Genomic DNA, 26,316 nt, shown 5'->3' on the forward strand with positions numbered 1-26,316 from the left:
TGAGGATGGAACTGTTTTGCTATTTGTGCCATTACAGCTCTTTAAACACAGTGCACACGATGTCAATCTAGCATTCAAGGCTCGGACAACTGCAGCTAATAATTGGTCCTGTTTCATAAATGACGCATCCAAAAATTGTGAGTAGGGGAGCAGGATATCAGATGGTGGTACCCAATTAGGACAGACCAGCTTATGGGCATTAGGATCAAAGAGTAATAAGCCTGTAGGATACCACAATTTTGGAGTATTAGTCTTGGCTCAGTGGGTAGCACTCTTGCCTCTGAGTCAAAAGGTTGTAGATTCAAGCACCACTTCAGAGACTTGAGCATATGATCCAAATGGCAGCACTGAAGGAGTGATGCACTGTCATATAGGTGTTGTCTATATTCTCTGTCTATCGTGACTTGAACCTGGTACCAGTTCATAGTTAAGCACAAAAATATTTTCCAAATTTGAATTGTGTTTACAGGGAGATATTCAGAAATGATACAGGTTTCAGCCCAATTCAAATTTTGAAATCCACGTCCTTTTAGAAAGGGTTATGTGCAGTTGGTTTCGGATTTGCCTGGGCTACTAGATAAGAATTATAGCATTTCTGTCTATCCATCCAGTTTTCCCCATAGACCAATGGAGAAGGGTAATATAAGGATTTCTTTGACGGAATCTAGAGGGAGCGAAATCTGGTAGATTTCCTTAGCACTCCAGGGAGAAGGGTATAATATGGATTTCTTTATCAGGGTTTTGAGAGGGGAGAAACAATATTTGTTTGCAGTCTGATGAGGTGTGGATGCAGCGTGACTTCTCCAGTGGTGAAGGGTACAAGGTGTATTCAAGCTATTGGGGCTATCAGATATAAAACCAACATTTTGAATATTCTGAATACAAAGCAGGAGCACAAATTGATCTAGATGGTGATCCTTACAACTTGCACTGTTATTCCTCTGCTTCACTGTCTGACTTTCACTAGTTCCAAATCTTTGGTATATTGTGCAGTGTCAGATACCAACACGTTTATCAATAAACCATTATTGCCAGTCGTCCCTGCAGTGGTACTCAGAGCTATCAGTTTGGAATATTTGAGTTCGTATTTACGTTCAAGTGACTCAACATATGCCAGGAAACCTATGAAAACACACCCGGCTTTGAATACCTGGCTGTATATAGAATAATAGCTATATTTAAAATCATTGCTTCGAGCAACTGGCTGGAAGAACATTAAAAGAAAATGAAATACTTCAGAAGGATACCTTCGTGACAACCCTGTGTGCAAGGGCCGAAATGACAAAGCAAATGGAGTGATTGGCAACGTGATAAAACAGCTCTGCTTGAAATTGTGCAAGCTCTTGTTCCCTTTATGTGAAGAGCCTGAGTGACTGATCCCTGTCAGTGGGAAACCGAGGGCCTGTTATCAGAATATTCAGCTGGCTCTCTGATTTAACCTATCAATGCAACAGCTGGAAACGCTGACAAAACTGCAGTGCTCAATCACAGGCTATAATCAAGTATTTATCAATTAATTGATCTCGGGTATTTTCCTAAGCATTGCAATTGCGATCTGTTGAAATGCTATGTGTGTTAATGATATGTTTTACAAAGCGGTATTATTTTATAAGAGGACTGCTCATCAGTTGTTATAATCATTTTGAGAGCAATATGTACCTATATTTTGATAATTAAATTCCCCCAGCTCGGGACAATAAGAGCTTGCAGTTTCAGCCCCTGAGGGACGCCAGGAACATTTTTGTTCCCCTTTCCACTTGGGAATTCAATAGTTTGGAATATTGCATTTGATTCTTGCCTAAAGTTCGCTGTGAATGATTCTTGCAAAATAAGATGATAAATTATTTTTTTTTAATTATTTTGCACAGCTTATGTGTACCATGTTCAAAACTGGTTTGGTTCGAGTGCTGACAAAGTTTGTCGTTTGTGCTGTGTTTTTGCAGGGTAACCAAGAAGCTACAGCCCCCCCGGAAGCGATGGCACAGCCCTACCCCCCCGCCCAGTATCCCGCGCCACAGAACGGAATCCCAGCTGAATACGCTCCAGCACACCCGCACGCTACTCAGGACTACGCCGGACAGACCACGGTACCAGAGCACGCCATGACGATTTACACACCAACACAGACGCATTCTGACCAGCCATGCACTGATGCAAACACACAATCCTTAACGGGCACATCCACAGTACCGGTAAGTGCACAGTTAACCAACAGTGTTGTGTTCGATTAATGAGCACGAGTCATGAGCTGAATTTCCTTTTTAAAAAAAAAACAACTAAGGTTTTTTTGAAACTAAAGAAAATATGCTTTATCAGGGAGTTGGTAGGACAATGTTTTAATACACCCCTCGTGCAGCTCTCTGGCATTGGTCGAAACCTCTCTCGGACAAAAAAGCATGAAAAGTAATGTTCCCTTTAAGCTGTGCAGCCATGCAGCGTTCCAGGGGATCTCACGCGGCACTCTAGGGGGTCCCACACGGCATCCAGGGGATCCCGCTCAGTACTTCAGGGATCCCCCACAGTACTCCAGGGGATCTTGCATAGCATTCCAGGGGATCTCACACAACACTCCAGGGGATCTCACGCAATACTCCAGGGGACCTCATGCAGCACCCAGGGGATCCCACACAGCACCCAGGGGATCCCGCTCCGTACTCCAAGGGATCTCGCGTAGCACTCTAGGGGATCTCACGCAACACTCCAGGGGATCTCATGCAACACCCAGGGGATCCCGCTCAGTACTCCAGGGATCCCACACAGCACTTCAAGGGATTCCGCTCAGCTGGCTTGCCAGCTTTACAATGCAAAATCCCCGCGTATGTGCAGTATTTTGAATGGGCCACATGGCACTAAAGAAAATGACAGGGAACATTGATAAAAGGGTCTCTATTTCTTTACTGGTTACTAGAAATTCAAGATAGATCTGAAGGCAGCCTACAGTGAGAATGAGTTTGTAGTACTGAGCTAGCTCAGATTTAAGATTCTAGCTATAGAAGACCACACTGTAAGAAAGGAAAGGCAGTGCAGGCCAGGTATTTCCCTCATGTTGGGGCTGTGCTTCAATATCAGGGTAAGGTAAGTGAAGCTCCGACTTGCAGTTAGCTTATGCCATTCCGGCCCTAGAAGCGCTTGGCGCTGCCTCATGATACCAGTTGGTAAACCATCTGCATTCTCCAGCATGCTGAATGCACTCGCACACTAAAAATAATCCTCCCCTTGTAGATATTCTTTGGCAGCAATTCCAAAAGGCACATTATAAAACGGCTGGTGCAACCTGGTATTGAAAAAAGCAAGAGCATTCAATCGCAGTACAAGTGTCACCCCAGTATGCTCACTATATAGCTTTAAAACTCTGTTTCAACTTCTACCAATTGAAAAAGAGCAGATTGTCAATTTGAATGGGAATGTTAGTAACAGGAGTAGACCATTTAACCCCTCGAGTCTGCTCCTCCGTTCAATTAGATCATGGCAGACTTCTGAGGTCCTATCCACTCGTAGTAAGCTTCACTTCTAGTGCTTTAAAAATCTAACATGTTTGTACGTATCTCACTCTTTAACAGTAAACACAGCCCCATGACTGTTTAAATAAGTTTGTGCTGTTTCACTTTTTTTGACCATAAGTATAACTCCGAAAATTTTCCTAATATTCACAATTCTGCAGAGATGCAAGTTAGCAGAAATATCGTCAGCAACATATAGTGTGAGTAAGCACCTTTTTTGTGTTTTACAAGCACTACAAAATATAAAATCGCTCTTTAAAAAGCCAATATAGCAAATATAAAATGCAATATTTTTAAATGAGGATTGTATTCTTTTCACGCAGTCAGAATATTACCTCAAAATACCACCTGTACAAATACAGAGCTCTGCAGATAACATGCACTGTTCAAAATAAATGTGCCCTTTCTCTAATACACTACATATTGCGTGTCGTACTGCAGTACTACAACCAGTGAGAGTTTTGAGTGAATGCAGGGATTTCATGAAGCAACTATCACTTGATGAGGGTTTCACATACGTGGTGGTATTTAGTTTATGATGAATTTTTAACTATAACAATGATAATTTAAACTTGAATAATTATTGACCTATTCTTTCTTTCCGGTGTCTCTGTATGTTTGTTTCGGTGGTTACATTAGTAAGAGGTGTTTGGAATTTAACAAATAGCTGAAGACGATTTATTAACAGTATCACTGCATTTGCCAGCTCCATAAATTCATGTATTTTCCAATTAAATAATAAGAATAATATATATTTCTTGGGTAGGAAAATTCTACTTCTACTAAGAAGAGATCTCAAAGGATAAGCTCTTTAGTTGCTATGCTCTTAACTACGTTGGACATATTAAGGATTTGTTCCTAAAGTAGTCATAACATTTAATAGGCCAAATAAAGAACAGTTTGACAGAAATAAACTTTGGCAGATTTTCATAATGAATTTAACTTGATACTTTTGTTAGAAAAAAATCCTGAATTCGTGCCAATGAATTCATCATAAATTTGAGTAGAACTGACTATAAAACCATTCCTGCAGTGCTGCACCATGAGGGCATTTCTGGAAATGTTGCTTTCTGCTAACAATTTCAATTATAGGCAATATATACAATTGAATATCAGCAACAAAAGCCCCGTTAAATAACTGTTTATTATGGAACCATAGAAATTATTGAATCATTGAAATTTCAGTGTAAAAGAAAGCCATGCGGCACTTGTTTGTAAAGATGTGTGTATCTGTGCCTCGAGATTGCTCTCTTCCTCTGCTCCATTGAGAATGTTATCATTTAAATCATATTTCACTTCTCTGTTCTTTTTTCCAAAATGTGCATTTATTTACAATGAGTTGCATTTTCTATAGGTTTGCCAACATATCTATGCACTGATTTTCAATCTCCTGCATTCTTCCCCATTGTTTGTCATAACCTTCAATTCATTGTCAGCAAATGTTAAGTCCCTCCATCTCTATATCATTTGTCTATATTTAATATCACCAACTCAGCTTTGTCTCTGAGCTTTGTTCTCTCTGAGTCCCATTCTCTCTTTGTCTCATTCTCTCTCTGAGTCCCATTCTCTCTCTGAGCCTCATTCTCTCTCTGAGCCTCATTCTCTCTCTGAGCCTCATTCTCTCTCTGAGCCTCATTCTCTCTCTGAGCCTCATTCTCTCTCTGAGCCTCATTCGCTCTTTGAGTCATGGCTGATCTGATCATGGACTCAGCTCCACTTCCCTACCCACTCCCCATAACCCCTTATCCCCTTATCATTTAAGAAACTGTCTATTTCTGTCTTAAATGTATTCGATGTCCCAGCTTCCACAGCTCTCTGAAGCAGCGAATTCCATAGATTGACAACCCTCTGAGAGAAGAAATTTCTCCTCATCTCTGTTTTAAATGGGCAGCCCCTTATTCTAAGATCGTGCTCTCTAGTTCTAGTCTCCCCCATCAGTGGAAACATCCTCTCTGCATCCACCTTGTCAAGCCCCCTCATAATCTTATACGTTTCGATAAGATCACCTCTCATTCTTCTGAATTCCAATGAGTAGAGGCCCAACCTACTCAATCTTTCCCCATAAGTCAACCCCCTCATCCCTGGAATCAACCTAGTGAACCTTCTCTGAACTGCCTCTAAAGCAAATATATCTTTTCGTAAATATGAAAACCAAAACTGCATGCAGTATTCCAGGTGTGGCCTCACCAATACCTTATATAGCTGCAGCAAGACTTCCCTGCTTTTATACTCCATCCCCTTTGCAATAAAGGCCAAGATTCCATTGGTCTTCCTGATCACTTGCTGTACCTGCATCCTTTTATGTTTCAGGCACAAATACCTCCAGGTCCCTCTGTACTGCAGCACTTTGCAATCTTTCTCCATTTAAATAATAACTTGCTCTTTGATTTTTTTCTGACAAAGTGCATGACCTCACACTTTCCAACATTATACTCCATTTGCCAAATTTTTGCCCACTCACTTAGCTTGTCTATGTCCTTTTCCAGATTTTTTGTGTCCTCCTCACACATTGCTTTTCCTCCCATCTTTTTATCGTCAGCAAACTTGGCTACATTACACTCAGTCCCTTCTTCCAAGTCATTAATATAGATTGTAAATAATTGGGGTCCCAGCACTGATCCCTGTGGCACCCCACTAGTTACTGGTTGCCAACCAGAGAATGAACCATTTATCCCGACTCTGTGTTCTCTGTTAGTTAGCTAATCCTCTATCCATGCTAATACATTACCCCCAACCCCGTGAACTTTTATCTTGTGCAGTAACCTTTTATGTGGCACCTTGTCAAATGCCTTCTGGAAGTCCAAATACACCACATCCACTGGTTCCCCTTTATCCACCCTGTTCATTACATCCTCAAAGAACTCCAGCAAATTTGTCAAACATGACTTCCCCTTCATAAATCCATGCTGACTCTGCCTGACCGAATTTTGCTTTTCCAAATGTCCTGCTACTGCTTTTTTAATAATGTACTCCAACATTTTCCCAATCACAGATGTTAGGCTAACTGGTCAATAGTTTCCTGCTTTTTGTCTGCAAGAGTTCAATCTGTTGCAGTGCAAATATTACCAGTGAGTTTCTAGTTTTGTTCATGTTCAAAGTTTATTACACCGATTAGCGCAGCAGATATACATGGTATTACACTACCAATCATACTTCGGGTCGCAAACTTGAACAAGCGTCTCGCAAGACAATTTTCCAGGGAACAATAACCCTTTGAAAGAATTATCAAACTGCGTTCATTGTAAAAAAGTAAGACACATTAAACAGATTAAAAAATTAAATATAGTGCAGTCCAGGAGATGTAGCAGTTATGGTTCTCCACCCCATGAATTCTCAATCCGGAGGGTAGCAAAGAGGACAAAATATGATTTTAAACAAATGAGTTAACAAGCCAACCCGGACCACTCCTGTGTATCTCCTGCAGGCTGGTTCCAGGGTGGTATGGGCAAAGATCTGTAAAAAGTGTTTGCTTGGAACTGAAAGGAGGTAACAATAATAGTTTTAAATTCTTGACAGAAAACAGAGCCTGATGCTAGGGCGAATTGGTATATGTCAATATGATATCTAGTGGAACTTTAAAATGAATACACAGTGATATTATACCAATCTCTATGTCTGTACTATTAAATTAAGATTGACTTGACTGTCAAACTTCCTTTAAAGATGGCAACTACCTGTTAATAATACATCAATCAGTGCTTCCCATCCTCGCTCCTCCACCAACTAACACATTCATCAGAAAAGAAATCAGAAAGTGGAACTATGCTAGATTACCATCAGTAGCAACTTAACCACACATAGTATATTAGAGTAAATTCTAGTAATTTAGTATCTTAAAACTGCTAACAAAGCACTTGACCTTCGTTACTGTTTGGTGACTTAAGAGACACAAGCAATAAAGTGTAGAAAATGTCTCCACCCAAAGATATGTATATGCAGTTCATTTTAAGTGTACTTTTTAAGCAACTCGTAAAAAGAAGAGAACGATTTAGAATCCAAAACATACAAACTCAAAACACCACAAAATTTGGTTTAAACTTGGCCAAAAAATAAAATGTCACATACAACTAACAAAGCAGAGAAGTGTAAACTATCGAACCTTAAAATGATGGCAGGATTAAATGTGGTCCATAAGAAAGGTTTGGAAAAAGTAGGACAAGGTTGAGGATGTGATGTTCAGCAAACAAAAGGATCGCTGCTGAATGGATGGTGGAATGAATTTTCAATTTTGTAAAGGCAATGGAGAGCACATTTACTGACTCCTTTTTATATAGTGTAATTTATTGCTTAAAAATAGAAGCCTCATGTAATCCGCAAATTGGACCAGATTTTGCTGTGAGTGGCAAACAGACGGCACTCGCTGTTTGTTGCGCTTGTACTTTCCCATAGACTTTTTATGGGGTTTCGCACCCCAAGTTGCTGTCAACAAGACAGCCAAAGGGCATGGCGCCCTCTACAGGACATCTGGGACCTGTGTGAACAGGGAAAGCAACTGTGTGTCTTCTTAACCAATCAGATTGAAGAATCGTTAATGAGCAATGCAGACTCTGAACCAGGAAGTGTAAGTTAGAATATTTAATTCAATGTCAAATCAGGTACAGAAAGCAAAATAGAGAGAGAGAATAAAAGATTGGATTGAGAGAGAGAGATAAAAGGGACAGAAAGAAAACGTAAGCAAAAGTATTTTAATTATTTAAAATCTCCAATAATAATTAAAAGCTGAAGGAATGAGACTCCACACTTATAAAAGTTAATTTTCAGTGTCAGAGAGGTTGTTTATCAGTAATTAAGACTTACCTCACCAATAAAAAGGTACTGGAATGAACAAGCCCTAAGATTTTGTAGCGAGTTTACTCCATATCCACGATGTCAGCACTGGAACTTTACACTGTTCAATACATTTGAATAGGGAGTCAGATGGCAAGATGCTGTTTTAGTGCAACTCACAGAGGAATGCCGCATCTTGGACAGCAACTTCCAGATTTTCACGTTTAACTGCACATCTGCTCTCACCTGAAGTTTCTGTCCAATTTGCACACAAATAGTGGAGACCGCTGTTAGCCTCACCATTATTTTCATGGCAAAATCAAGCCCAATATGACCAGCGTAACTTGATATAACACATTGGTGCCAAAATTGCGGTCGGAGGCTTCCTGCGGGCAGATGTCCATGACCCGAAAAAAATCTATGAACTTACCTGATGGTCCTGGAGGTTCAAAGACTTGTGGTCCTGAGCTCTACTCTTAGGGCTCCGTAGAGGCCCACGTATTCCAGGGACGTAAGCGTTTTGCAAGCATCCCTGGGATCACGTGGGCTGGCCCAACCAATCAAAGTAGGGGTATTCCCATTCATACTTGTGGTGAGTTCCGTATGTACAGAATCACCATAAGTATGAATGGGAATATCCCCCCAAAATACACAAACACTTGAAATATATATATTTTTAAATCAAAATGGAATTTAATTAATATTTAAAACAAAATATTATTTTTTGAAAAATAAATGTACATATTTTAAAGGATTTTAAATGTTTAAATTATTGGAAAAAAATTTATTATTCTGTGCTTTAAAAGTCTTATGCTGATAATTCCTGCTTTTATCAGTCATAAGAATTTGAAGGACATTCGTTGGGTAGGAGTTGAGAAGATAGCCCAACTCTCCGCCCACGGAGGCCCTTCAGTTTCGGAGGCGTGCAATCTGCCAAGAGAAAGTGTCGGGTTTAGGCAATGCGGAACTTGCGGGGACCCCACAGGTGCGTGTGCACCTCATACACGCCCTTGGGGAGCGCAAATTCAGGCTCAATGGTTTTGTTCATTTCTTCATATACGATTCATCTACACTTGCTAATAATACCTGACTCTTTGAATGAAGAACATTACTGATATCTCAAAGGAAGAGGATAGGTTAGAATTTGCCAGCACTGGATATCCAACACAGTAAGAATGTAGGGAAAGCCTCAAAAGGGCCAATTCATACAATACTGTCAATATCCAAAGAGCAATGTAAACTACATGAGGGAGGTGATAGCTATATCGATCAAGAGCTTTCCTCTCAATCTCCATCCCACTAACAGCCAGTGACCTGAGGATTCAGGGCCCAGGATATGTTACGGTTGCTATGCACTCTGTCTTATTCAGCGGCAAAGTGATAAATAACCTTGTTATATCTTTGGGTCTTTTCTACCCTTCTTACCCTAGATTATTTCAGCTCTAGTATCTGGGATCATTTGGGCAAGTCCCAAATCCTAAAACCTTCGAGAGTGTGAATGCTAGTCTTGAGATCTAGGTAAGCCTTCGGCAACATGCCCAAGATAACAGAACAACAAACCAGTTTGTTCATTACTTTTACATACTGGACTAATCCCATGTCCTCAACAAAGCTCTCTTGTCTTTGACGAGTGAATAGAGCAACAAATCTTGTTTTAAGTTTAAAACTAGTAAGTGAATTAATTTAACAAAAGACAAACCAGCAAATAATATAATTTTATATTTACAGTAGGAATCCTTCCACCTAACCCCTTGAGTGCAAAAGCAATAAAAGGATGTCAACTCTAACTACTAATCTCATCATATATAAAAGCGTTTTAGATCATGCAGTGGTTCTTTTGTTCAATGTTTTACCATTACAGGAGCTTGTATTAATCTAAACTGTCTCCCTCAGGAGTTTCAATTGACCTGTTCCTTCTCAGATTTTCAACTTGACTCCGAGATTCAAACTCTTGTTAGATCTCAGGAAAGAGTTACTGAGGCTGCCTGGATTTTGAATAATTGATCACAAACCTAAAAAATGCGCTGTCAGTCAAATACAAGCTGAACCAATCACATAGAATTGTTTATGAGTTATTCCTCTCTTAAGCCTGTAAGTGACTAGACTTGAAACATTGATTTGATTTGAACTTGGGCCATGATTAGAGCTGCAGCTATTTAACAAATAAAACTCCTTATGTAATATGACTGAATTTAAAGGAACAGCCCCCATGTCAGAACTAGGCAAAACACTACATTTTTTTACAGTCCTGGGGCCCAAAATTTGCCACCATTTCGCTCCATTTTTTTTGAGCTAAGTGTTTTTTGGAGCTAACTTGATTTTGCAAGTTTGGCCAATGTTATAACGCCATCCTTAAAGATAACAGGGTGAAACCCACCCATAACGCCATTTTTGGCCATTTTCTGCTTTTCGCCCATAATGATATTTTTTTAAATGGCGCTGGGAACCGCTCTGTAAAGTCTTACCTTACCAAGTCGGAGTCAGATAGAAATAGGCGTTACAGATGCCATCTTGTTTATCAGAGCTGAGTTATAGGTTTTGGAGGGAGGAAACAAGACTTATATTATATCCAAACTAATTAAAAATGTTTGTTTGTGCGGAGGGAAAAGAGAAACTTTATTTATTGCAGTAAATTGCGAGTTGAAGTTCCACCACCGAGCTCGAGGCACACGGGGTCGGAGTGCCAGCTGACAGGATTGCTCCCTCGGCCAGACACAGGAGCTCGGCGCTCGGCTTTGAAAGAAGCCTGGGGGGCGTCGGGGGGGTGGAGGTGGAAGTCAAGCCAGGGAGAGGGGCAGCAGCGGGGGCCTTTCAATCAGGGATAGCACTGATACAAAAGCAAAATACTGGATGCTGGAATCTGGAATAAAAACAGAAAATGCTGGAAATCTCAGCGGGTCGGCACGGGAAAATTCAACACGGGTTAGCTGCAGAGAAAAGCTCTACAATTACATGTTACCCTGGAAACCTAAATGCTTGGGCATGCGCAGAACAGGGCCTCACTTTTTTGGCGCAGAAGTTAAGCTCCACCCACAGACGCTAAAGTCTTTCTGCACTGCGCCAAATTCAAAGAGAAAAATGGCGAAACTTCGGACTTTATTTTGGCGCTACTTTGGCTTAAAAAATTGGCCGTTAATCTGAAATAACGCCAAAAAAAGGCAATGTAGAATTTTGGGCCCAAGCGTCTGCACGTAGTTTGGGAATGGTTAGTTAATCAAATTTTTTTTTTTTAAAAAGAGTGTCTATTCACTACACTGGTTTCCAATCATCCCCCTTCCTCCTCTCAGATGTTGTTGGTTAGAACTCCGAGCAACCTGGATGCCAGATTTAATGGACTTGAGGAGATAACCCCAAGTGACACTGTGGCAATATATAACCCATGGCAAAGACAGGCCCAGTGAAAATCCCTCTTAAATTGTTGATCTAAGCCTGTTTATAATATTCTATATTCTATCATCTAGAAATTAGTCGTGAAGAAAACTATTCTTAATCTTTAGAAAAAGGTAGTGCAGGTTGAATGTCCGAAAACTGGAGTTTCAAAGTTCAGAATGTTTCGAAATCCGGACATCGCGCTGATCCGTGGAGGGGTCGTCCGGAATCCGGAAAATGTTCTGAAATCCGGCCATTTTTTTAAACGGCGATAGCGCTATTTTTTTGCCAAAAATACTGCTAATCACTCCACTGTTTTTTAAAGGCCCAGCGATAAAAATCAGCCTAAACCGTGGTCCTCACCAACTTTAGTCCGAGACCGATTACCGCTGCTTGTTGGACCTTGGGAGGGGAGAAAACACCAAAAAGAAAATTCCAAAAAACAAAAAATAAAAATTCACAAAACATTCACAAAAAACCCTTACCCACTAAATCGCTGAAAAAGAATTAAAAAATAAAAACTTTAACTTGCCTTTTTTGCCGGTCTTAAATGAAATTTTTCCCAGCCACCGCTGCTGCTGCCCCCAGACCCTCTGCTGCCCCGGACTCTCCGCCGACCCTCTGCCATTCTCCCTCCACCTCCCCCAGACCCACTGCTCCGCCGACCCTCTGCCGCCGGCCCGGACTCTCCGCTGCCCTCCCCCGTCCCCTGGACCCACCGCCCCGGACACTCCGCCACCGCCCCGGACCCTCCGCTGCCCCCCCAGACCCACCACCCCAGACGCTCTCCACCACTGCAGCACCCTTACCTCGGCCCAGGCATTCCCGGATTCGGGACGTCGGAAAGACATTCTGAAATCCGGAAATACCCAAAATCTGGAACGGACAGATTTAATTTGTTCTTCATCACTGCAAAATTCAACCCATTTCCCTCAATATTAGTAACAAGTTACTATTTCATCTGGGAAAAAGAAATTTAAAACCATAGTGCAGGATGGTCTGTGACCCATGTCTTCTGGTAGTTCAGTGCATATGTACTGGGAATACTAGCCAAAGGACACCCTCATTTAACAGGTGTGTTAGCATAGTGGTTATGTTACTGGACTACTAATCCAGAGATCTGGACTAATAATCCGGAGACGTGAGTTCATATTCCACCACAGCAGCTGGGGGAATTTAAATTCAGTTAATTAAATAAATCTGGAATTAAAAAGATAATATTCAAACTGGTGGCCATGAAACTACCGTATTGAACCCAACTGGTTCACTAATGTCCTTTAGGAAAGGAAATCTGCCATCCTTACCTGGTCTGGCTTATATGTGACTGAGTCTTAATTGCCCTGTGAAATGGCCGAGCAAACAATTCAACAAACTGCTGCAACAACGTCCTCCCTGTGGGAGTACCTTCACCACAGGGATTGCAGCTCACCACCTTCTCAAAGGTAATTAGGAATGGGCAATAAATGCCAGCCTTGCCAGTGATGCCCACATCCCATGAACAAATAAATAAAAAATAACCCTGTTGCAGATATTAACTTACTGTGTTTGGCATGCACTGAATTTAAGGATCAACAAAATCCTGTCAAGCTATGCTCAAACTTAGTCCCAAATAAAATAACTTACTCAGAAGTTTTAGTAAAGTTTGTTACTTTTAAGAGGATCATTCTGCAGCCTTCACATTTTCAGTTGTGCCTTTTAAACTTTTAAAAACATTTTTAAAAAGTAGAAGTGAATCAAAGTTACAGTTCAGCCTGGCTTCATTCAAACCTCATTCCCCACCCCAGCCCCTTCCCCATCCAGCATGGAGACAGGTAGTTTGGAGCAGGGGGTGTAATGGAAAGGAGGAGGATGGAACACTGTTGAAGATCAAGCTGTGGATCCCGACTTCACTCAACAGATGCCTAGAGCACAACACTTGTACTTACCACCTTAACGATTTCCTCACCGGTCACCTGTAAAAATTGAAATACTTGGCTGAAAGATTTTTTTCTAATAGTCGTAGCATTTACAATTAGTTACATTAAAGAAAACTGTGCAGTCTCAAAACATTTGAATGTTAGATGTTTATTCTTTATTTAAATAATCGGGGACTAATTACATCCTGTCAGCACAGTTTTAAAAACATTTTTAAATCCTTTATCATTTCTGGTTTGGAAACGAAAAATACACAAATGGTTCTTGAAGGCTAAAAACAGTTTTGTTGATTTTATTTTAATAGTTCGGAGAAGCTGTACAGGCTGAGGAGGTGACTGTCTCTTTTAACAAGAGGTTTTTTTTTGAAGGGTTTTAAAATCATTTCAGGTTAAGAGCCACTCACTTTAATCAGCTGCAATGTATCAGTTTGGCTGATGGCCATACTGATAGCTTCAATTATGTGCTGAATTGCAGCTACCAGCATTCCAGAGGGGAAATCTGCAGAGGATAGCACTTCAGAACAATTTCCCGATAACGGCAGAGCAGGCAAGGAGTGTTGTATTAGTGCCATTCCAGCACATAGATCGGGCAGGTTCCGTATCATCTGAGAGGCTAATGCGATTAAAGGATTGTTGCGATGCTATCAGGAACAACAGGGCATGTTAGTCCCTGGTGCAGGGGAGGTAGAGGCAGCCTTCTGGATTAAGGTCCGCTGGCACTGATAACATGACAGTCTATGATGAATAACATCCAATAAGTGCCCTGCTTCCCATGGGTTTAAAGTATACGCACACCAGCTCCAGCTTCCAGCTTTCCAGCAACAATTAATATTTTCATTTGATTTGTACATTTTCTTTCTAATGCGCAGCAAATTTGAACAACCTGTAAAATGGATTTGCGCCAATGCGTGCTCTCAAAATGACAGTGCCTAAAAATAAAACTGAGACTGTTGCATTTCAAAAATTTTGGAAGCTAAGTCACAGCAGATGGATAATGAGCAGACAGCTTTAGACGTGAGTCTGTAAATTTCAAATGTATTGACAACCAGAATGTCAGGATAAGCTGATGCAGGCATTATGATCACGGGAATCATCCATTAAATCTCTTAGCCAAACCGCTGGGCTGTGGCAGAAAATGAAACTTTCCATTTAAAGCAGTCTTCTGCTAAAGAAGTAACCAGCTAAAGTTAAAGAGTCATTTGTTTTCAAATGAAATGCAAGTGAAGTCTGATGAACCACAAAACATAATGGCCCAAAATTGGCTGTCAAAATAACGGCGAGACGAATAGCACTCACCATTATTTATGTTCAAATGCCACAGCAACTTCAGGTGAGGGCAAATGTGCAATTAAATGCGGAAAATGGAAAGTTGCTGTCATAGATGTGTCGCTCCGCCGTTAGCTTTGTGTAAATGGCATCTCGCTGTCTGACTCCCCATTCAAATGCATTGAGCAAGGTGAAGTTCCTGCACTGTAGATACAAAGCAAACTCGCCACAGAAAGTTAAGACAAGCCAAGTCATTTTGCGCCTAAATAGCCTTTTAATGATGTAATAAGTGTTAATTACTGGCACCAAAAAATGAACTATTACAAGTGTGGAGTCTCATTCCTTCAGGTTTCAATTGTTGGAAATTATTAAAAATGATATTTTTTTTACTTTATCTTTCGGTATTTTCTTTCCCTCTTTCTTAATCCAATCTTTCTTTCCCTCTCTTTCTTTCCCTCTCTTTAATTCTCATACTGTACCTGATTTGACATTGAATTCACCCATTCTAAACGACACTTCTTCTCATGTCATTGCACTGTTAATCCCACAATCCTTCAATCTGATTCGTTAAGGAGATACATAGTTGCTTGCCCTCTTCAATCAGATACCAGATGCCCCATTTCCATCTCGCACTTCCAGCAACTTGCAGGGAAAAATATCGCCGCCATTAAATGGGCAAGGGCGAGTCGAACTAACAGTTGGCAGGCTTCATTGGCCTGCCACAGCAGTGTTTCGGCCAATATCCAAACGTAAATCTTCTACCATTTCCAATCTCTTACTGTTCATTTATATAACAAACTGTGAACAACAGAGATTGACCTCTCCTTGTACTTCTTACCAGTTAGTGAACCATCAGATGGATTTTTCCCATACATAGAACATTAAATGTTTCAATCGTCTCTTCCTAGTTCCATCCACCCCCGAGACTGTCAATTCTAAGCAAAAGTGATTAAGCTCTTTATCTACAAATATCCTTTTACGGCTGACCACTAGACAAGTTGTTCCCAGTAGACAGGATTGTCCCTTTCATTGGCCATTTTCCTATTGATGATAGTCACCGGTCAACTTGCTCTCAGTAATGTTGGGTTTACCGTTTTGCCTCAGATTTTGCAATTTATGGTAAATAATCGACCAGTTACTCCCGATGGAGATGTTAACCCTTTCAACCAGCTCTGCCCGCTACACGGAGGCAATGAATAACCTGAATAAAATTCAATTAAGTATCAGTGGAATGGAGATGGTAAAAATGGGTTGCTAGAATTCCTTGCTTCTAAATGAATTATTGATTGTTAAATAACATTTCAGTCAATCTGTGTTAACCTTAAAATGTTCGTCGTCTATTATAGTTCTGGGTGTCTGTTCTTGGTGCAGGAAGAGCTCATTACAAAAACCTTTGTCTACAATTACATCATTACAGATGCAGAAACCATAAATATAACATGCATTAGGGATAAGTGAAGAACAGAATTGGTGGCTCAGATCACCTTGCTTCAACTGGCTCAGTCCTATTGAACTCTGTATCCAAAATCAGCTTTTACAGAACAGCATACTTCTATTTACAGGCTGTTGTTTACAGATTTAAAAATAACTAAAATATTAGTTCTTACCTATAAACTGTACTGAACACTTAAAACCCTAGTTGGATTTTTTTAATCATTTCAATTTAAAAAAAAAATATCACATTGAATCCCAAAATGTTTAAGGCTACATTAACCTTGCGAAATCCCACCCAAAACAAACCAGAAGTGACGCAGACCTAACATTACGATCCGCCCACACATCTGGAGCAGCTGGCCAGCTCAATCATTTAAAATAATATGCAAATAGGAGTACAGCCGCTATTTTTGCATAATTCCTTCTCTCCACTGTTCTACCAGTTCCCTTCAGGCTGTCATAAAGCATTAGCACCAGTTCAGGACATTGAGGAGAACAGAGAAATGGCTTGAAAGGCATCTACAACTGAGATTTTCCAAACCACCTGTGATACCTAATTGCCAATGTTGTCAGCAGAATCATTAAAATCCTTATCCTACGAACAAACGACCAAATAAAATTTTAAAAATCTATCATTAAAAAATGTTTCAATAGTTTAAAGTGGAGTAGTACTTTCCCGAGGGAGCTGACATTTTACATCTCCATGTCTCAAGCAGACAACAGCTGGATGTTTCTGCCCAGCTGCAGCCTAGGCCTGTTTCTCATCCAGCCCCCATACTGCAGCGATAAACGGAATACGCTCGCCAGGCTATCTGCTACTCCATCTGAGCTGAAATGGCGAGGACTAGCGGGGGGGCCGGGGGGGGGGGGTCTCTGCTTCTGCGTTTGCCAGTTGATGAGTTTCCCGACCTTGAAAATGAATTGGAGGAAAGTCGCGAGCTGGTGAGCACACAAATGAAAAGCCCCAGTATATGGTGCGTTTGTTTTATGAATTATATAAACATATATACTGCAACAACTAAATAATGAAGATACATATCAGTAGGTTGCACTCTTGCCTCTGGGTCAGAAGGTTGTGAGTTTGAACCCTAGTCCACGACTTGAACATAATCTTGGCTGGCACTCCAATACGATACTGAGGGCATGCTGCCATTGTCAAAGGTGCCATCCTTCGGGTGAGATGTTAATCGAAACCCTAGCCACTTGTTCTGCTGATTCAGCTGGAAGTTAAAGCTCCCGGCACACTATTGGTAGAAAAGTATGGGGCTTTCCGGGATTCCTGGCCAATGTTTCTCCCTCAACCAAGGTCACCAGAAATAAATTACCTGGTCATTCATCTCATTGTCGTATATGGGATCTGACTGTGCACAGAATGACTGCTGCATTTGCCTACGTAACAAGTCATTCCACTCCAAAGTATTTCAATATGAGTAACTTCTTTATGTTGTGCTACTTCTTGCCTCACATGCTGCAAGCATTTATCTCATCTCAGCATCTGCGCGCTTACCGGCATTTCCAAATTATTCTGAACCATCTGAATCTAAAGCTTTCTCCCGAGTCCAGGTTTATAACTGCCTTGGCCAGACTTTCAGCAACTGTCATTTTCTGGAAAATGATTTGTAAAATTGTCTATGTACCTGCTCTTTTACAGTAATCACAAGATGACGTGATGCTTAAAAAGTGCAAAAAATAACCTTCGGCTGTTGGGGTACAATTGTCCCTTAGATCCCACTGCAAAAGAACCATCCAACTTCCTGCTAGATGTTTTTAATACATAGGCCCCAAGTTTCCACATGATTCGCGCCTGATTTTTAGGAGCAACTGGTGGAGAACGGACTATCTTAGAAATCGCAATTCTGCACATTTTTTTTTCTGCAGTTCTAGTCAGTTTGAACAGTTTCACTTTGGAACAGAATTTTTTCTTCAAAAGGGGGCGTGTCCGGCCACTGACGCCTGATTTGAAAGTTTCCACAGTGAAAACGTACTCCAAACTAACTTAGAATGGAGCAAGTGAAGATTTTTGTAGAACTAAAAAACCTTGTCTACACATTAAAAAATCAGGCGCAGGTTACAAATTGGGCGTCGGGAACGAGGTGGGGGGGTGGAGGGGGGGGGAAGGGAAGTCATTAAATTCTACAATAAATCCTTATTTATACTTATACAAATATTATACAAATAAATCCAAACTGCATAAACATTTATAAGCAAAGAAAAGATTAAATAAACCATCTTCCTACCTGTGTGAAAGTTCTTCATGCAGGTTCAGTCAGCTCAGCGGTGTGACGTCGTTCCCGCGAACGGGAGGGAGGGAGGGGCAGGCAGGCAGTAAGCAGGCATTTGTGCAGCCTTCCACTTGAGGGCAAGAAGCCTCAGTGCTGATCATGGAAGGGCAATGTGCTTTTATTAAAAAATGTTCAAAAATTAAACAGCTACAAAGAACTACAAAAATGGCCGAGTGCCAATGTTGCCTTCACACTGCGCGTGCGCGAACGCTCCAACGCGCACGCGCAGCGTTGCCGGCACGAAAAAAACTAATTTAAATGGTACCCGCCCCCTCCCACTTACAAAATCGCGCGAGTGGTAGGCTCCGCCCCCTGGGCGCCGCGTCAAGCTGCCATGGAGCTGCAGGGCGCTCCAGAATCGCGCGTTTTTTTTCAGGCGCTGTTTTCGGTGCGAAAAACGGGCACCCAGCTCGGAGGGGCGCCCGTTTTGTAGCGTGTGGAAACTTGGGGCCATAGTATCAGATAATATAACTCAGGAATTTATTTCTGATCACTGATGAAAATCTAGATGAAAATTTCTTTACATTATTGTGTTTACAAATCTTATTTGAAGTGGGGTGGTGCAGGGCAGACCTATAACCATTTCGCCAAATGGCAAGTTCATGATTTCCACCATATATCAGGTTAAGTACTAAGCAGAAGCCATATACTCTCCTACAGGAAGGACAGACCAGAAGGTGAGTCATCCTACACTGCTCTTGTGAACCCCTCGTGGCTGTCTCAAAATAACGCTGTCCGAGACTTAGGAGCAGACTTTCAGATCAGAAATGGGTCAAATGAGTTCATCATGTATGTATTCAACTCAGTGAAAACAATGCCTAGTTCATATAAAATAATAGAGTGATGACTCATTGAATAAACACCTCCTAAAAGTTACCACTACAGTCACACAGTCCTAGATTTCAACTCTTGTCCCAACCAATATATTAACCTAGGACCTGCCACGAACACATAGAAACATAGAAACATAGATAATAGGTGCAGGAGTAGGCCATTCGGCCCTTCGAGCTTGCACCACCATTCAATATGATCATGGCTGATCATTCTCCTCAGTACCCCATTCCTGCTTTCTCTCCATACCCCTTGATCCCTTTAGCCATAAGGGCCACATCTAACTCCCTTTTGAATATATCTAACGAACTGGTCTCAGCAACTTTCTGTGGTAGAGAATTCCACAGGTTCACAATTCTCTGAGTGAAGAAGTTTCTCCTCATCTCGGTCCTAAATGGCTTACGCCTTATCCTTATACTGTGACCCCTGATTCTGGACTTCCCCAACATCGGGAACATTCTTCCTGTCTCTAACCTGTCCAATCCCATCAGAATTTTATATGTTTCCATGAGATCCCCTCTCATTCTTCTAAATTCCAGTGAATATAAGCCTAGTCGATCGGTCTTTCTTCAAATGTCAGTCCTGCCATCCCGGGAACGTCAGTCTGGTGAACCTTCGCTGCACTCCCTCAATAGCAAGAATGTCCTTCCTCAGATTAGGAGACCAAAACCGTACACAATATTTAAGGTGTGGCCTCACCAAGGCCCTGTACAACTGCTGTAAGACCTCCATGCTCCTATACTCAAATCCTCCCGCTATGAAGGCCAACATGCCATTTGCCTTCTTAACCACCTGCTGTACCTGCATGCCAACTTTCAATGACTGATGTACCATGACGCCCAGGTCTCATTGCACCTCCCCTTTTCCTAATCTATCACCATTCAGATAATAATCTACCTTCCTGTTTTTGCCACCAAAGTGGATAACCTCACATTTATCTACACTATGCCTCACTGCTGGCTTCCTATATCCACAGTCCAATTCTTGCCTCCATGGGTACAAAGATGTATACTCCAAAGGACAAATCCACAGCCCAGTAAATGGGTGACCAGGTCTCCAACAGACATTTAATGTGTCGACCCCAGGCTACCTTCTCTAGTTAATGTGCAAATTAGATGGAGCTGGAATAAGAGGTAGCTCTGTGAGGCATATTTATTAATATCAGAAAAAGGAATGTTTAATTAGACACATTTACACACCTGCTATGTTTCCTACATTACAACAATGACTGCACTTCAAAAGTACTTCATTAGCTGTAAAGCGCTTTGAGACGTCCAGTGGCCGTGAAAGATGCTATGTAATTCCAAGTCTTTCTTTCTTTTTGCTAATATTTGACCTTTTGATTTGTTGAGAAACAGGCAAAATTTGTTGGTACTTCACTCATTTACATTTCTATTGAAAATTATTTAAGATTTCCCCATTGGTATTCTGTATAAAAAGAAACACAGGCCATGAAATTGGTCCTCCACTGAAAATTGGCACAAAGTGGGCAGCTGCCTGCAATGCATGCCCGAATCTGAAGGCCTGAGGCTCATCTACATGATACCAGAGAGCTGTGCTCCTGGTCTCCAACAGGCTCCAGATTAAGATAAGTAAAGAAACAAAATATATCTGTTCTTTAGCAATCTCTAGCAGTCCCTTTAAGGACCACTGGTTAGACCCAGAATAACTGCCAGTTTTTGCCGAATTTGACGTCTGGTCCTACAACAGCCATGAGGCCTCTGATTAGAACACTTAAAGGGCTTATTGCCTATTTTAGCCCGGCTCCTGATACTCAGAAGTTTCCGGGGTGGGGGCAGGGGGAGAATCAGGAGCCAGAGATCGTAGCTAGAAATTGTTGCCCCAAACTTCTATTAGTTGTGATGTAAGTTGGAATTTGGGATGCAAGTCAGACACACCAAAGTTAACTTCTAAAATACAAATTTCAGTAGAAGTGGATGTGGAATGTGGCTAAGGCGATTAGTATAGATTCATTTAAGGGGAAGCTAGATAGATAGACGAGGGAGAAAATAATCGAGGTGTTTGTTGATAGGATGAGATGAAATAATGTGGGAGGAAGCTTGTCTGGAGCATAAACACCAGCATAAACCTGTTGGGCCAAATGGCCTGGTTTCGTGCTGTAAGTTCTATCTAAGTGGGTGCTGGCAGAAGACTTGCCTCTTCCCCCATCCCCCACCCCATCCCACACCCTCAATATATTTGAGGCATAACCATAGTTTGCTGATCTATCTGAGAAGCCCCATCAGAGGCCCGTCCTCTGTATAGATATGTACTTATTCCAGCCACAGTTAAGGAATGATCACTGATTGTTAGAATCCCTCTCTCGTTCACAGTCACACACTGAGGCCCTGTTTGAAAGAATCTCATGCTCTGTTGGGGTGTCTGACAGTCTCTCCCTCTGGACTATGTTTGAGTGATGATCACCATTTCCCAGGGTCTCCGACGGCACACCCACTACGCAGACCTTATGTGCCGCCTCACTTGTTTTGCAAAAGACAATTCCCGAATTGTTTAATTAAACTGATAATCTACAGATAATATGGACTCTTGTGTTTGTTGAAACTGCCAGATGTTCCGCCATGTGTTTCCGAGAATGCCACTGGGCTGGAAAGGACAGAGCCTCCACAGATCAGTGAAGACACAAAACAAAAACTCTTTTCTGTCATTGAACATATAGAGCATTGTTCCTTTTAACTAACCTTGTATTAGAATGATCATTTATAGTGACTAGGCATTGTTTGCACTGACTTGAATACATACATTATTATCCATTCTATTATGACTATATGCCTTGCCTGCATCAGTGGTCCCACAGGATGGATAATACTCCACTGCAACCGACTACTCTTATTAAATCAATTTAAGGAAATCAATAAATACTAGAAGATCTCCCCGGGCATTATTCACAGGTAAGCCAGGATCTGGAGTATCATTCCTAATGCTTACTACAGCAGCCTAAATGCAACAACAATTTGTCCATCACTGTATTACAGTAATCTACTGAAGCAATATAGGACCATTGCTGCTATAAGGCAAAAGTATTACATACATTACTCATACTGGAAACATAGGCCTTACAGATAGAATATTATTCTATGAATTTATAAAACGTTGTATGTTTATTCTATTCCCCACAAACCTTCATTAGGATAAATTCAACAATCGCATTCATAGCAGGAAGCTGCACTCAGAAACCCGAGAATCGGAGATTCATTGTTGTAGCTCTATATTTGATCCGCACTCCCGTCAAGTGCAGCTCCCTAATGAGTCTGTGGGAATGCTGAATTTGCCCTCTTAGTTTTAGTAATTTACATTATAAAATACATATTTTTGCCCTACCTCCCACAGTGGGTTTGTTGTGTTTGAATAAGATATAACTATTTAATTTACCTTTCCCTCCTTCCCCAAACCATTTTTCTTAGTCATTCAAACAATTAGAAAATGTACTTTTTCCACCCCGTATTTCCCATAGTGGGCCCATAGTCCTCGCAGAAGCTGTCGCTGGTGTAATATTGCACAAGGAAGATTTTTGCTATTGTCAAATTTTCAATATCGCTCATTATTTGTGGCCTTTTCCACCTCATTGTCACGTAATGTGGATTGTCCTCAAACTCCCAAGCTGCATCTCTCTCGCACTTTCAAAATCTGTCTACGAAAGCTGGAACTCCCCTGCCCCAATTCAGGAATTCCAGTCTGCCTATTGTCATGTGATGTGACCCTATGGAATGCTGTGGGATGCTTGGTTGTAGAAGAGCATTGGGCTTTGCCACCTCTTTGTCTTGGGCTCCTGGAAGAGCAGAGGAAGAATATATTTTAGAATGTAACGGAGCTTATATGGCAAAGTGACTACTCTGCGGTGGTGTTATGTGTACCTGCGTGTATAGGAGTGAATGGGTGAGGAGTAAAGAGTTAAAGGAATAAGAACAAAGGGTAGAGATGAGTTTGAGGGAAGCCTCAAACTTCATCCCCCAGCACTCCCATTACCTCCAGAGCCCTCTCCTGGTCAGGAGTCAGATGGCTTCAATGAGGCAAACCCTCTCTGGCCAGTGGAATATGAGAAATGTACAGCACCCAGATAACTGGCCCAACATTCACGTTATGTGAGTCTGTTAACATGCAGTATGCTTGGTGCTTTTTGCTTGCCACATTTAAGGGGTCACAGGGCAAATTCATTGGCATGACAGCAATACAAAGTGTCTGCTAAACCATGAGCATGCCTGCACATTTGGAAAGTAGATCAACAGTTGACAGAGTGTATTCCCCCCCTGTGATGATCTACCAAGCTTACAGTGATGCATCGTAAAACATGATTGGAAAATGTCTGCAAAAACATGGGCATGCTTGCACATTTGGAAAGTAGATCAACAGTTAACGGAGTGTACTCTCTCCCTGTGATGATCTACCAAGCTTACAGTGATGCATCGTAAAACATGATTGGAGAAAAAAAAGCAAAATGTGAGCACTTTTACCATGGCAACTTTTCAGAGACTATCAAATTTTTGCTCACCTACTGGAAGGATTGGCACGCAGTGGCCCTGTTCGTCTCCCAGCTGCAAAAAAGGGCCATCGTTCTAAACTCAATCTCCAAAGCTACATCTGGAAAGGAGACATTTTGCTTCACCACCTTGCTCCAATCATTTCCCATTTCTCCCCTTCTATAAGCAGGACATCTTCAAGAAGAAAAAATAGGAACTGCCCAAGGTAATTATGGATCAGGAAGGCCATTCCAGGAGTTTTGCCTCTGCCTCTCTTATCTGGAAATCCATTTTACATGTTGACTACTTTTTTTGTGAAGAAAATCTTCCTGATAACGGTCCTGAATTTACCTATTACTAATTTGAACCTGTGTCTCCTTATCCTACTCTCAGTTTAATTTAAAGTAACATTCAGGTTTTACCTTTTCCATAGCCATAACTATCTTATACACTTCAATATGATTACAAAGTTGTTTAGGGATGGTGCCAGTTTCTTACCATTTCCAGGAGTTTTCTGGTTGCATTGAAAGGAGGGTAGCTCAGTTCACTTTTTATGAGGCAAATGACAGCTAGGGGTGGGGATATCCTGCACTGGGAGTGCCCACTCTTCAGGTCCCAGTAGAACCCACTGTTTCAGTGGAAGTTGGGACCACACAAGGGAGTGGAGGTGTATCGTCTTCCACAAGGGCAGAGTGGCTCCCTCCGGTGGGGTCTAAGTCAGGCAAGCAGCTTGAAACACCAAAGACCAGGATCTATATATTAATTTTGTAGATCGTCTCTCTTACTCGGGGGACCAAAAAAGCCAAGGAGAGCATCGGGAGGGACCTGGGTGCTCATCACCTCCCCTCGCCTCCCCCCCCCCTCCCCCAATCCCCTCCAAACCCATGGCATCTGAGCTTCAGGCTGACATGGGAAGGTGGGCACCAGAGATGGACACAAAGTGACACTTGCACCTAGATGTCCTAAATAAATCTCAGCGCAATCAGTGCTGGAGGGCAACTGAGATCCCAGTGGAACCCCCATCACCCAAGGAATTTCAGGGCCCACCTGAGGTAGCAGATATCTCTTCCTTCAGTCTTTCATTACAATTCAAGCCTGTTACACTAGAGATCAGCCATCTGGTTCTCCATTGCATTGTCTCCAGCACTTGAATGTCTCCTGTGTTTCTCAACGGTCAGAACTGGCCACAATGCTCGAGATATAGTCTGGCCAGAGCACTGTAGAGTTTGATCCTCAGTTTTATATGTTTCTGTTTTGACTATCCATTGCTTAGACATTTTGATTGCCAAGCCTAATAAAACTCCTAAGCCTCTTTCGGCATGTAGTTACATATTATACAGGATGTCCCAAAGTGGTTCACAGCCAATGAATTACTTTTGAAGTGTAGACACTTGTTTTTTAGGCAAATGCAGCAGCCAATTTGTGCACAGCAAGGGCCTACAAACAGCCAAGAGATGAATGACTTGTTAATCTGTTTTGATGGTGCTGGATGAGGGAATAATGTTTGCCAGGACACTGAGATAATTCACTGATTCTCTTCAAAAAAAATGTGTCTAAGGCTCTTTCATGAGCACCAGAACAGGCAAATGGGGACTCGGTTTAATGTTGCACCCAAAATTTAGCACCTCCGACAATCATCATAGGCAGTCCCTCGGAATCAAGGAAGACTTGCTTCCATTCTTAGCATGAGTTCTTGTGTGGCTGTACAGTCCAATACGAGAGCCACAGTCTCTGTCACAGGTGGGGCAGATAGTCGTTGAGGGAAGGGGTGGGTGGGGAGTCTGGTTTGCCGCACGCTCCTTCCGCTGCCTGCACTTGGTTTCTGCATGCTCTCGGCGACTAGACTTGAGGTTCTCAGTGCCCTCCCAGATGCACTTCCTCCACTTAGAGCGGTCTTTGGCCAGGGACTCCCAGGTGTCAGTGGGGATGTCGCACTTTATCAGGGAGGCTTTGAGAGTGTCCTTGTAACGTTTCCGCTGCCCACCTTTGGCTTGTTTGCCATGGATGAGTTCCGAGTAGAGCGCTTGCTTTGGGAGACTCGTGTCTGGCATGCGAACTATGTGGCCTGCCCAGTGGAGCTGATCAAGTGTGGTCAGTGCTTCGATGCTGGGGATGTTAGCCTGGTCGAGGACACTAATGTTGGTGCATCTGTCCTCCCAGGGGATTTGTAGGTTCTTGCGGAGACATCGTTGGTGGTATTTCTCCAGTGACTTGAGGTGCCTATATGGCTCCGACAATTCAGCACACCCTCAGAACTGCACTGAAGTGCCAGCAGTGATTATGTGCTCAAGCCTGGAGTGGGGCCTAAACGCACAAACGCCTGACTCAGAGGTGAGAGTGTTACCACTAAGCCAAGCTGATATTTAGATATTGCAGCATGGCCACACCAATGTGCTTGTCCTGTGACCTTTTTAACAGTTGTTGCGGGTTAGCCCACCCTTGACCCCGATGTATTCGCAACCGGTCGTGCACTGTGCCC

General features: G+C 42.0%; 1 protein-coding gene across 5 annotated transcripts in view; it reads left to right on the plus strand.

Annotated features, from left to right (window-relative positions):
* The first annotated feature begins 1,937 nt into the window (after positions 1-1,937).
* rbfox3a (RNA binding fox-1 homolog 3a) overlaps positions 1,938-26,316 on the plus strand; it is a 173,127-nt gene continuing 148,748 nt past the window's right edge. The window contains exons 1-2 of one of the 5 annotated variants that reach the window (XM_070858202.1): positions 1,950-2,196; positions 12,418-12,455. In XM_070858202.1, coding sequence (XP_070714303.1) covers positions 1,977-2,196; positions 12,418-12,455 — 258 coding nt within the window. In that variant the 5' untranslated portion in view covers positions 1,950-1,976. Of the gene's footprint in view, positions 2,197-12,417; positions 12,456-26,316 lie in introns of all 5 variants that reach the window. The other 4 variants (XM_070858201.1, XM_070858204.1, XM_070858203.1 and 1 more) reach the window with 4 other exon arrangements.

This window comes from Pristiophorus japonicus, chromosome 16 (genome assembly GCF_044704955.1).
Source record: "Pristiophorus japonicus isolate sPriJap1 chromosome 16, sPriJap1.hap1, whole genome shotgun sequence".
NCBI lineage: Eukaryota > Metazoa > Chordata > Chondrichthyes > Pristiophoridae > Pristiophorus > Pristiophorus japonicus.